Here is a 14496-nt window from a genome sequence, read left to right as displayed (position 1 = left end):
TTGTGATTATCATCTGCCCTGTTGAACTCTCCTTTCTGTATGCTTGCCTCCCTAATGGGTGATGAATCGGGCAAACACGGCAACCTGGGTTACATGAGGAATGCTCTGCCAAGCACATTAATAGGAAAGTTATCCCAAATATAGGACTACACTATATATGAGTTCCCCTTAGGGAGGAAAGAGATGATGGCGCACTGTGAGATTCAAGGCTGCCCCTAGGAAAAGCAGTGAAAGTTTCACACAGTAAGAATGGAAGGAAAACTCACTTGCTCTGTCAACATCCCAAACTACATACTGAATCTATGCTTTGAAGGGATCATAATATTGCAAAAAAATATGGAGGCAACAGGTAAAGTTGAAACACTGGCAGGCTCAAGGTCAAGTGGAAATAAAATATCCTTAGAGGAGATAAACCACTCATGGCATATATCCTTGGTAAGTCAAGAAAATTTATTTTTATTTACTCACTGAGAAAATGACCTAGATTGCCAAGGGAAAATCAGAAAAAAACTTATCCTCTATTTTCATAAGCATGCCCTTTTAAATGTCAATGGCATTCTCTAAGTCATACAGGTTGGCATCGCTGTTTTTTTTTTTTTTTTATATCATGGCCATGAGAACTAATCCATTAGGAAAATGCCAAAAGCAATCATTGCTAATGGCCTCCAGAAAAATCAAGTCCATGCTGCTTCGAAAGGGAAGAAAGAAGTGTCACAAGCTCAGCCACCAGTACCCCCCTCTCTTCCATGGCAGCATCATGTCCTCACTACTTCTAGAGCTGTGTGTTCTACCAGTTCTTGTGTGGGCCTGAAGTGTCTGTCAGTGCTCTGTCAAGTGTTCTGGAGGACAGCCCCAGATGATTGACAGGATGGAGTTCCAAGTTCTCATGTCACTTGGCTATTGCTTATTAATCTGCTTGTCCTCAGAGACAGGTATGGGGAAGTGATGAATTAATTCCAATTTGGACAGAATAATCTGGAAGCTGAAGAGCTCAATGAAGAAGTCCTAATAAAAGGTTACGTATGGCAACAAAATGAATAGGATCTACCCAAACAGATAAAGGAAAGCCACAGCATGCTTCTCAGTGACAGGATGACAAGAACAGATGCAAATAAAAACACCAGAGCTGTTCTAAAACAGGAAATGAAAAACTGTAACATAACCCAAAACATTTCCCAGAGCACACAGTTAGGCTCTGTGCCAACTCTTCAAAACCATTGTTAACAACAGCGCAGCCACTGTTCAATATGGAGGCAGCTGTGTAAAAACAGATTGCAGACGAGGAGGAACAGCACTAGAAAATGTGGGCACAGGGGTGTGAAAAATGCAAGCTTTAGAGTGAAGCTAAAAAAAAAAAAGTGACTTCAAAAGGTGACCTATGCATCAACTTTGGTGCAAAGATAGACACTGGACAACCACACTTAAGTGTCGTACAAGGCTTCCCACCCCAAGACAAGCTCCAACTTGTTCACAGGAAGGGTGCCTAGGTACATCAACAGAGAACCCGGTTGATGTTTTAATATCTAAAGTTTCCTTTAATGAGCACGTATTATTAAAACAAAATAAAAGGAAAGACAAAGGCAGTGCGGGCAAGCCCCACATACCTCACTCTGAGTGAGGCCTCGGACATCTACTATCTCTACATGAGGGCTCTTTCTCACTGAGTCTTGGAGGGCGTCCCTATTGAATTATACTAGGGAAGAGTTGCTACAACATTAGCTTTTCATAAGCCCCCCCCCACAAACCCCTTCCTCAGTAAGCACCTATGAAACTATGTTTAGAACAGAATGGGCTAACACCAACGAACAGTTCATCATTTTCAGAGTACGCATTCTTCCAGGTTTGTGCTGAGAAGGTTCCAAAAGCACAAAGGTCACAGGCCTGACAACCACATGAAAGGAATGTTCTAGAGCAGTTGTGACCGAGGCTGGATTAGTCCACAGTGCTCTCCATTAGAGGGTGCATTGTCTGTGACTCTGAGGAGATGACCGTATTCCCTCACCAGTCCATTAGCAGGCCGGCCAGGAGCACAGGAGAGCAAAAGCACAGTTAGAAGCTCACGTTTATGGACGTCCATTGTTTTTGTTTTTAAAGCAAGAATGTTAGAGATAACGATTTCTACAAAAACTTGCGGAGAAAGTGTCTATCGCCATGAAAGAAAAACATGAACTGGGCTATGAGAGTGTGTGGCAACTGACAGTGAACCTCAGACACAACTGCAGGGGGCTTGGGAATCCCTCAAGCACTCTTGTTGCCCTTGCATGTCTCTGTGCAGGTTGAACAACTGAAACTTGTATTAGGGGCCCTCCTTTTCAATAGTCACCCAAGTGACAGCCTTCCTAGAGGAACTCAGGGTGGGGCACTGCAATAACGCTGGACGCAGCAACCAACTCCTGAGCCTGAGTTCTGGAGTTAACCAGATATGAATGCAGGAGTCGAGCCAGGGGTCTGAGGGAGGGACGCGGGTAAACAGTTTGGTGCCGATGCTGCAGGGTACCCAGCTCTCCTCGGTCAGGAAAGCTCATGCATTTTTATCAGGACAGTTACTTCCCGGAATATGTTCTATGGACCCACATTTGGTGTTGGAAAGTGAACAATATCATATTAAACGACTTCATATTCGCCATGACACAGGCAATTTTCTCCTGATAAAATTTCTTTTATGGAGCTGACCTTTTGGATTCATCTTCTTTGAAAGTTTGGATGGAGGCAGCAATAATCTGCTGTCCTGCCGAAGGCCACAGCCCCTTCCTTACCTGTAATAACAATCTCTCATCGCCGATGACGGCAGCTTGGTTCCAATTAATCACTTCGGAGAATGGCAACTCCCATCCATTGCTGAGCATTACAGGGACACAGGCAGCCTGAGCAAAGGAAGGATTTCATGAGTGTGAGGACAGTGACAGCACAGACCATTGAAATTAGAAAAGGAATCAGTACAAATTCGATTACTGGCATTGCTTAGGGAACATGGGTTCTGGACTGCTGGGGCCACCAAGGAAGTGAGTGCTTCAGAATTACCAAATCCCATGGCATTGTAAGCATCAAGTCTCTCCATAGAATGATAATCCACCTTTTCTAGTCTAGTATGTAAGGTGAGGCTGACCTTACTTGATGGGGGAAGTACTTCTGTGTATGTTTATCTTATTGATTGTTAAATAAAATACTGTTTGGCCAATGAGACACCAAGTTAGAGGGGACTAGGAGTCAAAGAGGATTCTGGGAAATGTAGTAGAGAAGTGGTGATCCAGGCAGGAAGTGGCGTAGCAAGGAGACTCATATTTAAGCAAAGGAAACAGGAAGGGTTTCCCTTTTTCCCTTCCGCTCTTCCTCCAGTGGAGCAATGTGATCCACCGGCAAGGAGGGACGCAAATAAGGTGTCCGATAAGATAAGTCTTATAAAATATATAGGTTTATGATAATTAAGACTGACTGAGCTACCAGATGAGGAATCCTAGTCATTGGCCAAGCAGCTTTGAACCTAATACAATTTTCTGTGTACTAATTTGGGCCCTAACTCGGGCGGGCAGCTGGCGTAAAGTGCACACGTGGCGATGGGGCTCAGCGGCTTTTGGTGGAAAGATTCAACGTAACACTTAACTTCCATGGAGGTGACTGACCTTGGTGCAAAAGTTTTGCAGATGCAACAGGAGCTTTCTCCAATGGAATCCGAGCATAAAACCAACGGTGAATATAACAATTTTGTCAAAGTAAGTGCTACAGATACACTTCTGTCATAGTTCACCCTAATGTCATGAGCTAACGGAGCAGAAGGGGGCCCAGCCTTTCTGGGTACCACTTTGTGGACTTCACTATTGTAGTATCTAGCTTTCCTTTGCCCTATAAACATGTGTCTCAAAACTTTGCTCCCTCCAGTGTGGAGCCTTGCAGAGCACAGCCATACCAGTCTCTAGTCTGCACTGGGATCAAACAGTCAGTGCACGTCAGGAAGCTAATGACAAAATGTAGCTACCAAGGAAATCTTCATCCAAACCAGAGAGCAATCTGGTCTCTGAAACAGCCATGAAGCTGCAAGAATGTTAGTGGCTGGTGGCATGCTTCTCGATGCTTGCAAAGTGCCCTAGAATGTCCTGCCATAGAAGGGAGCTCTTTAGCCTGAGGATACAGGACTCACAGCGTGGCAGGGTGAAGATGCTGTGTAACCCTCCTCAAAGACACAGATTCGGACAAAATGCAAATTATTGGGAGGAGAGGAAGGAAGGATGAGAGGGGAAAAGGGCATAGTTCACCCTGCCATCCCAGAAGGCTGGCTGCAGCAGCAGCAGAAGGGTTGAACAGCAGAGAGACTCCCACACGGGCTTCCAAGCCTCCTCTGAATTGCAGAGCTTTGACTATCAGGGCAAGTAAGTCGCATCACTCTTAAGAGTTTAGAAGAATTCATAGAGGTCCAAGATAGGGACTTAACTCACAATTTCATTTTGGGGGAAATATGAGCAATATCCCATTGTCGGTGCTCCTGATATTGGCTTGCAAGAAAAGAGGAGCATTCCCTCTCTAAACTCAGGAGCTAAGTTGGCAAATAGATCTATCTGCCCATCTGCCCTCGGTCTGCAAATATGTCCCTGATGAATCTAGTGCCCGGGTGGCGAGACCAGTTGGTCTTCTCATGTCCGGAGGCGGGGAGTCAATCTTCTTCCCAATTCTAACTCTTCAAACGGGTTCAGATTTTCTTGGGAAGTTTTTTTAGATCCTGGGCAAAAGCCATGGCTTCTTTTTGACTACTCCAGGAGGTAGAGAAGACTGAAGCCAGTTTGGCTTCCACCCTCAACCCCATGCTGGCGAGTGTCATGGTCTCCTTACCTGCAAAGCCTCCAGGAATCTGAAGGACCCAAGCCTGCGACCACGAGGAACCAGACAGAAAGTGGCATTGTGCAGCATTTCCCGATAATCATACCTGGAACAACAAGAGACGTGGTCAGTAATCGGAAATCTAAGAGGGAAACCAGATGGCAGAGGGTCATGGGGTGCATCCATTTATCCCATATAACCGACCCTTGGGAAGGGGCTAACTCTCCCTTTTCCATGGGGGGGGGGATAGAGCGCCTGTTGAATGGGGAGAATAAATGGGAACGATCCTGTTGTATAATGCAATAAGGATCTCTTTTGCAAAGTTTACAAAAGGCCACATCAGTGGTTCTCATCTTGATTTGTCCTGCCTAGCCTCTGTTCCCCAAAAGCACATGGGGAGGAGCAAGGTCTCAGTATGTTGCCCTGGCTGGCCCTGAACTTGCTATGCAGAGCAGGACGTCTTCCAATGCCCACTTCTGTCTGCTGGGATTAAAGGCGTGCCCCATGCAGATAATTTTTTTTTTTTTTTTTTTTGCTGGGGTAAAATACTTTGCTCCATGGGCCTCTCCCTCACCGCCGTGCCACTCAGCAACACAGTGTTCCTGTTCTTCATTCCCCACACCGTGCTATTAAAAGGCACATTGAAAACCTCAAACTAAGCGCAAGCCAGCATTTGTTTTCTCTTCACACTGGAGTTTCTACATTTAACCAAGAACGTTCCGTGACTCCTGACAGAGCGTTCTACGGGGTATAAGAATGGTTGCTTTGACTTTTGGCAGAAAGTTGGGGGAGGGGCGGAGGGAGGGGTAGAAGTAAGCTGATGGAAGAAAGAGGGATAACAAAGAAAGAAAAATAGCAGGGAGGCATTGGAGACTGGGATAGAGAATGGGTGATTATTCTTCTTACTCAAATGCCATGCAATAGTGTTATACTGTTTTGTTTTTGTTTGCCTGTTTTTGTTTTTTTGGGGGGGGAGGAGGAGCACCACCCCAGACAAATTCTAATATACGACGAGCATCACCTGTCTCTTATTGTCAGTGAAATTTAGGACCAGCAAAAACCATTTAATTGCTGGAGACTCCAGCTTTAAAAGCGATGACTGCCACACACATTTCTAAACAGGCAGTTTCAACTTGATTAGGAGTTTAAGGAAACTTGGGGAGCTGGCGATACCTCATGTCTCCTAAAGGCTCTGAGTCGTACAGCCGAGATGAAATCACTCTCATTTTTCAAGCCTTCCCAGTGCTGAGCAGACAGGTGTGTGGCTCTGAGAGCAGCATATGTCACTAGCATTTCCTAACTCTAATAGTCTAATTTAACCATAGCCTGAAGGCACTGGATTCTTCCCTCTCCTTTTTTGGGATATTGATATATACATTCATATTTTTAAAGCCCACATCTATTTTTACATTCTCATATAAACCAGGCATATGGGAGTAAGCCAATTTTCAATTATAAACCCGTCATTAAGGAGAGGCATCATGCAAAGGACCATTTGCTTAAACAAGCATGTACAACTAATTTGCACAAGAAAAGGTCACTGTGAATAGATTAAGATTATCTCCATTGAGAGCAAAATAAAAAGCCCTTGCTGCATTAATTAAGCTGCAAAATAGACTTCAAAGTGGAAAGGATTTTTAAGAAGGATCAAATTTAGCTAAATAAAAATATTAAATTTTGATGGTAATGACGTCTCCTTTTTCACCAAACGCAGGAAAATAATTGACAAATATCTTCAAGTTCAAATGTTGATAATGTCTGAATTCTACCTAATAGAGAAGAGGGAAAGAATATAGACACGAATTTATGTGTGGAACTTAAACTGATTTTTTTTTTTTTAATATAGAAAGGTCGAATATACTCAGACTACTGCAAGGTTTAACAGATACCCAGAATAGAAAGCCCCGAGGGACCAGCACCGAGTCCTACACCCTCATCATTAAACTGCTAAAAATGTAAAACCTTATTAGTGTCCTGGATCGTAACAAGTTTCAAAGTTTCCACTTGCAGAATTGACTTTATAGAATGATTGGAAGGAAAAGAAGGGCAAAGAACTCCCGGGGAGAAGTCGAGTGACAGTTACGCTGGGGTGCTGATTTTAAATGGCTGAGCAGGACAAGCCTCAGGTTCTGAGGTAGCAAATGAAGCCACATGGTTGAAGATGGAAGCCATTCGTATAATGAGTCATGTGAAACACGCTTGAGCCCCTCAGCACCTTCTGTGAGAGCAAGAGCTTAACACAGGTGCTTTCTGGGAATCAGTTTTTCCATCTGAATTAGGAAGCCTGGCCTTGGTGGAGGATGTGTGTCACAGGGGGCGGGTTTTAAGGTTTCAAAAGTCTCACACCAGGCCCAGTCTCTCCCTCCCCATGTCCCTGACGGCTCCAATACTTTGCTTGCTGTCTATCACGGTCAGCACTTTGATGGTCATGGGCTTGCCCAATGAAACCGTAGGCAAGCTCCCAGTCAAATGCTTACTTTTCTAAGTTGCCTTGGTTATGGTGTCTCTTCATGGCTACAGAAAAGTAATGGAGATAAATATTTCCAACTTTTAGCCGAGCGTTGGTGGCGCACACCTTTAATCCCAGCACTTGGGAGGCAGAGGCAGGCGGATCTCTGTGAGTTCGAGGCCAGCCTGGTCTACACAGCGAGTTCCAGGACAACCTCCGAAACAATACAGAGAAACCCTGTCTGGAAAAAAAAAAAAAAATCCAACTTTTAAGCACGCTCAGCCTATGCACTTTCCTCTCTTTTGGATTCTATGGTCAATGAGTTCGTGAGCTAACAAGGCGTTCCAACTGAACAGGTAACTACACCCTTTGATTGGGCCGGCTATCGGTTTTAGTTGGGGACTTCCTGCTTTGGTATCCTTTAACTCCATCTCCTTTGATTTGATTTTACTTTATTCATCTGTCCTTCTAAGGAACACTTGGGATGTTACTGTCACTTTCAGATGGACACCATTCAGAGGTAGTTTGTTTATCTGCCCAAGAATGAGCTGACAACAGATAAGTTGTAAAAATCTCCTTCCTAAAGAGTTCTCATCACCAGAGAAAACTAGAGCCATCACTGCAGCGTGACACACGACACACGTGAACCCGGTGGAAATCACCCCCAAACAAATATTTTACTGGTTAAAAAAAAAACAAAAAAAGTATGATTGTATGATTTAAACTTTCTTGAAATAGTGCCAAGGGCGTACACAAAAGAAAGAAATGTCCATTTGAGAAAATGTGTCCAGCCTCTGATGACTGCCATCTGTTTTGACTTTGGCCAATGAGAACTTAGACCTGAACTCTGGGAGACACACCCACACATCTCCTTGCAGGAAGGGAACAGACAAGGCGCATGGAAGCTGAGTAAACATTTTCAAATCACAATCGGATAAGGAACTTTTGTCTAGAATACGTAGAATCCTCGTGCCTCAACAAAAAGACAATCCAATGTAAACAAGGGCTAAGAATGTGAAATGATAATCTCCCCCAAAGAAAAAGAAGAAGGCACCAAGTTGAGCACAGGAAAACACTGAATATCTTTCGTCTTTGGAGAAATGGAAATCAAGACATGATGGGGCACCACTTGCTACCTGTTGGGTATTGTTAAGAGGCAGATGAGAAGAAACACTGATAAGGTGTGGAAAACATGAACCCTTCCTCAGTGCTGGGAGGAGATGAAACAGGGAGACTGCTCTGGGGACAATCTGGCAGGCCCTTCTCAAACTAAAAATGGACTTTTCATATGACCTGGCATTTGTCCTTGGGCATTTATCCCAGAGAAATGAAGACTTATTTTTTACATGGAAAAACTGTCCACCAATGTGAACAGCAGTTTTAACTGTAAGAGCCCCAAAGTGGAAAGCACTTCAAAGCACGAAGGAGGCATCAGACTGTAGTATAGACAACAGACTGTGGTATAGATGTAGCCTAGAACACTTCTCGGGAATTAATAAAATATAATGAAAGGGAACAAACTACTCGGATATACAAGAACCTCGAGGATGTCAATGCTTGAGTCCAAAGCCACCCTCTGAAGCATACACACTGCGTTGTTCCATTTTCGTAACCCTTGTGACAGCACATAACTACAGGGCTGGAGAATAGAGTAGTGGTTTTCATTAGTTAGAGGTGGGGAGACAGACAGGCAGACTTGGGAGGTCAAGTTGGAAGACAATGTCCGACCGTAAACCAATTCCCCCGATTAAGTCAGGAAATGAAAAGTATGTTATAATCGCACATAACTTAAGGACAAACACACTAACCAGAGGGAGTTGGAAAGGATATGTGACAACTGCTCTCAAAGAATTTCTGCCTTTAATTGATAAAATTAAAAAAGTGGTTTACTCCACTTTGCTGATAGGCGTTACGGTCTACTCCAGAGGTAATGACACAGGAGGTAGGAGAGTTTTCCTAAGTGACTACAAAGAATGCCCAATAAAAAGGACACAACCCTGAATTTAACCTGGAAACCAGCATCACTCAATAGCTATAATAATTATCTTCCTAAACTTGTCACGAATAACGGACTGGATATACCCCATTTATGATGAACTATGGAATGCATGTTTGAAGGTTTTTTTGTTTTGTTTTGGTTTGTTTTTTTGTTTTGGGTCACCACAAAAAATGCACTGTTTCTAGTAGTGAGTCACTGTAACTGACAAGGGGAGGGGCAGAGTGGTGCCTACCAGGCCACCAAAGGTTCTGCAAGCCACTGGGATCACCCACATTACCTGGGAACTGTAGAGATCTCAGGGTCACCCAGACCTGCTGAATCAAGAACTCTGGGGAAGAGCCTCGGATTCTGTGTGAATTCATTGTAATGCACTCTACATTTTTCGAGGCACGGGCTTGGTAGTTAAGAACTCAGCAATCAAGAGCTCTGTGGTCAAGCAGCCAAACCTGGCTTCCCAACCCAGGCTTGCTGTATGCAAATGAGGTGATCTTAGGAAGTGGTAATTTGCCTAGGCTGAGTTTCCTTGTTCATCCAAAGGGGATCCATACTGCTCAAGGATACATTTTAACTAAAGCACAGCACCTTATAAACAGTTCTGCAAATGATAGCTATAATCACCACAGCTGAAGAGAGACAGCAGATAATAGGGAAACACAGGCAGTTGTAAATGAGGAAAGCTGGGTGGGAGCATTCGGAGTTTTGGATCTCCGGTGTGACCCCCATGCAAATCTCTTAGCTTCTGTGAAGCTCAAATGAAATTATGTGCATGCAGCATGATCAGGAACGCAGTACGCAATTGCAAGTTATTACGGCAAATTATATCAGAAGGGATGGAATAAACAGTTTTTAAAAACTGCCAACAATAAAAAAACATAAAATAAAAACAGATTTGCAAAGACAGCCAAGAGACAAATGTGGAGCAGACCCTTCAAACGGAAAATGAAAACAGAAGCCGCACTTCTCAACACAGCAGCAGCGTGCCGTTTAAAAGCATTTTTCTCATCACCAAAAGCGACACAGCGAAGGATGCTACTGGTGTGGCTTGCAGTCTTCCGGGGTTTCCCACAGACCCATGTCACAAGCACATTTGCCAAATGATCCTGCTGCCTTGCTAGCCACAGAGGACAGGGGAGAAGCCAGCAATGGCACCCTAACCTCCGGACTCATATAATTCCAGTCTGCTCGAGGTGGTAGCTTGTTTCAAGTATTTATTTATGAAATGGGTGAAAGTCTACAGCTGATCTGCTCCCGCCGGCCCCCATCCTTGCAAGTAATTACTCTTCCCCTGTTTGCACCCAGGTTTGAGTCCTATCGCTTAGGGAAAGAATCAGGAGGAAAATGCTTGGAATGGTTAAAATTCCAGAGTGCCCTGGGATGGGGAATATGAAATGCAGATCCGTGTGTGTGTGTGTGTGTGTGTGTGTGTGTGTGTGTGTGTGTGTGTGTGTGTGTGTGTGTGTGTGTGTTTTCTTCCACCCACCATCCATTCAGCAAAAGTCAGGAGGGTGCCTCTCACATGTTAGGCACCACTTCCAAGCTCCTGGTCCAGTGAAAAGACCCTGTCAGGTCATTATCAATCAGTGGGGGTCGGGAGATACCCATATGGAGGCATGGGCTGGTCTAGGCAGGGAAGACAAGGCAGGGCCACAGGTGGTTCTAGCGAGGAAAGAGAGAAGAGAGATGATGCCTATGTCTAGGGTGTCAGCTGAGTACTGACTGAAGGGGGAGCAAGAGCTAGCAGGTACAGGGAGGGATGGGCATTTCTGGGCTAGAGGTAACAGTCAGGAACAAAGGGTTCAAGGTGAGGGGAAACACAATTTGCAGTGGGTCAGAAAGGGTCAAAGAGGCTGTTAGGCTCAGGAGAGGGCCCAATAGGACAACCTTGCTTGCTTCCTCCTGGAGCGCAGACATCATTCCATGCCAGTGAGTCTGAGTCATTCAAGAACTCAAGAGAAACAGTGACACGATCCCAAAAATATCATGAAGACCATAAAGCCCAGCTCCACGGGCAGAGCAGCAAGCATGCAAATGGAAGTCATTGCTAGGACTGCGGCACCACGGTCCCAATTAAAGGTCCTGATTCTAAAACCATCTTCTTTGCACAACACAAGGCTGCCTCTGTAACCCATATGAAGAGTTATTAAGCTGTTCGGTTCATCTGTGGATGAGCAGTTGTCACTTATAGGGCTCATTCTCCTCAAAACTTAGCCCTAGGTCACTACTAGGGGTGCCGTACATGAGGGGCCTCTGTTTTCTAAGCTTATTGCTTCTACCTCTTCCTAAGCTTTAATGCTTAAAATTTCAAGCACTCTTGAGGGAAAAGAGAAAAAAAAAAAATCTGGAAGGTCAGGACATGGGACAATATGAACTTGATCCCTGGCACAGATTTGAACTGAGAAACATGAAATAGGAGCTAGAAAATGGGTCCAGCTGGCCACCGTGCTGAGTTCTCTTGAAAACACATGGCATGGAAAAGTACATGCAGCCTGGGAAAGTGTGGCTTCCGGGGGTTACACAGCATTCGCTGGGTTTGTGGAATCTGTGTTTGCCTGAGCAGCTTTACATACATGTCAATCAGTTTATCCAGATGCATGGAACGGCACACTGAATGGGACTGATCAGAGTTGAGGTAGCCTTAGGGACAGGCCGAAGCACCCCTGTGGGAGCAGTTGCTACATAAAGGTGGTGCCACTCCTTGCCTTCAACATTCAACTGGCAACCTACCAGCCGTGGCAAGGATTAGGTAGGTATTCCCCCCTCTGCAATCCCTGGCGTGAGGCTGCCAATTCTAGACCGTCCATTGCAGACAGGGTTGTTTGTACAAAACCACAGACAGGCACTTCCATTCATCTGTTCAGATTTCCTGGCTTCTACAGCAGACAGTTTTCTTTCTATGTCAATTTAAAATCAATTTCAATAAAGGAACAGGAGGAGGAAGGTAGCCTTCCTTCTGTGGGCCAAGGAACCCAACCTCGAGAGGCCTTAACTCTCACAAGTATTATCATGTGATCACCATGATTTGATACATAGGTGACACCTGCCTTTCACCGAAGGAGAAAGAGAGAAAGGGGGATGGTTGGCATCAAATATGCTCTTGAACACATTAAGTCATCACCTCTGTTGTTACTAATCTTGCCCATTGCATCCCTACCTTGAACAACCACTGAGAGTTCAGAACTGTGAGGTGGTAATCGTTACTCACATACATTCACAAACATAGCAAGCACTGAGTATAGTGTGTACTTCCTAAAGGGTAGAATACCATCCCGATGGTACAAGCCTTTAATCCCAGGACTCAGGAAGGAAAGGCAGGCATGTCTACGTTGCTAGCTCCAGGACAGTGAGGACTACACAGAGAGACCGTGTCTCAAAAAACCACCCTGGCTCCTGCTCATTAAATAGCAGCTTAATGGCTAATATATAAACAGAGGAATAAATATGACAACTGTTAATGACAACAATTATACTACTGATAATCCCACTGATGAAACGTTTCCTGTGGGCAGGGAACAGTGCTACCTAATCTATAAGCTCCATTGCATTTTATCGTTACAACCACCATGAGGCGTAGGTGCAATTACTGTCCCCATTTCACGGGTGGCAATAAAGAGCTGGAAGGCTTTGTGGAAGGACAGCAGTGTTTGCAGTGTGTTCTAGGGGCCCTCAGAGCTTTTCCTAGAAGGAGAGGGAAACACAGAGGTAGCAAAGGTGAAGACAGTGATTTGTAACACATGGCGCCCTGTGACATTAATCTCGGGGAGCTTTCAGGAGGACACAGGTCTTGCTGCACCCGTTTTTTTTTTTTTGTTTTGTTTTTGTTTTTTTAAATACTCTCAGTGCCAGATTTCAAAACTATTCTGAGAGGAATGCGGTTCTAAGACATGTGAGTCTAAATTCTCTGGTTAGAAAGGTAGCATTTCTGACAGCGCTAAATAAAGGGATACCCGGGTACAGAGAAGAGGGGAGAAACTGGCGTTAAAAGAACCTGATGCAACAATGGCCTTGGATGGCTAAACGGTCAGGAAGAGATATATAGCAGGCCATTCAGCAAAGGAGAATGCCAAGGTCGTTATCTTACCATTAGCTTTTCCCTAGGTGCTGGGTCACAGGAGACGGCCAAGTGGGACAGGGCCAGAAAATGGAGAGTAAAGGCTAGGAAGACTTGGACAGTACGGGCAGCATGGAGAATATGTTCTCAGGATAGCTTCACTCCCGTTGATGAGAGTGAGCATGACAGGGACCTGGAAGTGAACAATCCAGGCTCCCCTGCCTCTCTGTCTCACTTCCACTCCAGCTGCCAGAGTACTGTCCCCATGACCACTCAAGTCCTGGGGTCGTGGGGACACTTCAGCCTCCTCTGCCTTTCTGCCTAACTGCCACTGGTGATGTCTAGAGTAAGTCTCTATGGCCACTCAAGTCCTGGACCCCGTCTCGACTCTATTCCTCACTTGTTCATTTTTACCCCTTCCTTCCCTCAGGCTTCACCAGTCTGGGCTTAGGCCCTATCTCTTGGCCCACAACCTACCACCTCTGGCTAGCATTCACCAGCTTTCACTGTGTTGTACAGGAACTATAAAAGAAAGAAGGTAACGCTGAAATGATGTAACTTTAGCCAATAAGCATACCTCCAATTCTTGATCGTACCGAGCCTGCCTAAGGTGATGCTCATGCTCCAGTTTCAATGGGACTCAGAACAAAACAAAACAGAAATCAATCTTTTGTTCCTCGTTTTCCTTTTGGACATCGAAAGCCCCATTTTCTCTGTCTTTATTTCTAAAGGTCTGGCAAGTAGTTAAAAAGTTATCTTCTCCTTGAACAGTGATGAGAATTGGAAATTTGTGCTTCACCAGGCCTGATAAATAGCATTGTGTGGAAATCACGTCAAATGTGTGCATGGTGGTGCTCTCTCTCTGAACACTCTCCTGCCCTTCCCTCCATGCCTGAGCTGAGGAGAACAATGTAGACTCTGCTGATGGCTTCTCCAATGACAAACACTGACTCAGTCCAAAAGCAAAGGCTCCCACGCACAGAAGGAACGGGGCTCATCCTAAGGTTCTAAGCAGTTCTCTTTTTGACCCAAGAAACGGCCTCTTTTCCTCCCTGGCTATCCCTGTGTGGCCTTAGATGAGGCAAATGGTTGGAATTCCTGATGGGCTTTTCTCATAGCCAGGGAAGGCCCGGATGGAGACACAGACTGTCTGGGACACGGCATCCTTTGTTAGTACTTAAACCTTGTGTC

General features: G+C 45.0%; 1 protein-coding gene across 1 annotated transcript in view; it reads right to left on the bottom strand.

Moving 5' to 3' along the window:
- Ext1 (exostosin glycosyltransferase 1) overlaps window positions 1-14496 on the bottom strand; it is a 279715-nt gene that overhangs the window by 36911 nt on the left and 228308 nt on the right. Inside the window, 2 exon segments of the mRNA NM_001246767.1 lie at window positions 2757-2864; window positions 4822-4915. Coding sequence (NP_001233696.1) covers window positions 2757-2864; window positions 4822-4915 — 202 coding nt within the window.

The sequence above is a fragment of the Cricetulus griseus genome, chromosome 10, assembly GCF_003668045.3.
Source record: "Cricetulus griseus strain 17A/GY chromosome 10, alternate assembly CriGri-PICRH-1.0, whole genome shotgun sequence".
Lineage (NCBI taxonomy): Eukaryota > Metazoa > Chordata > Mammalia > Rodentia > Cricetidae > Cricetulus > Cricetulus griseus.
The sequence above is the reverse complement of the archived record's forward strand: the minus strand, read 5'-3'. Positions and strand labels throughout refer to the sequence as shown.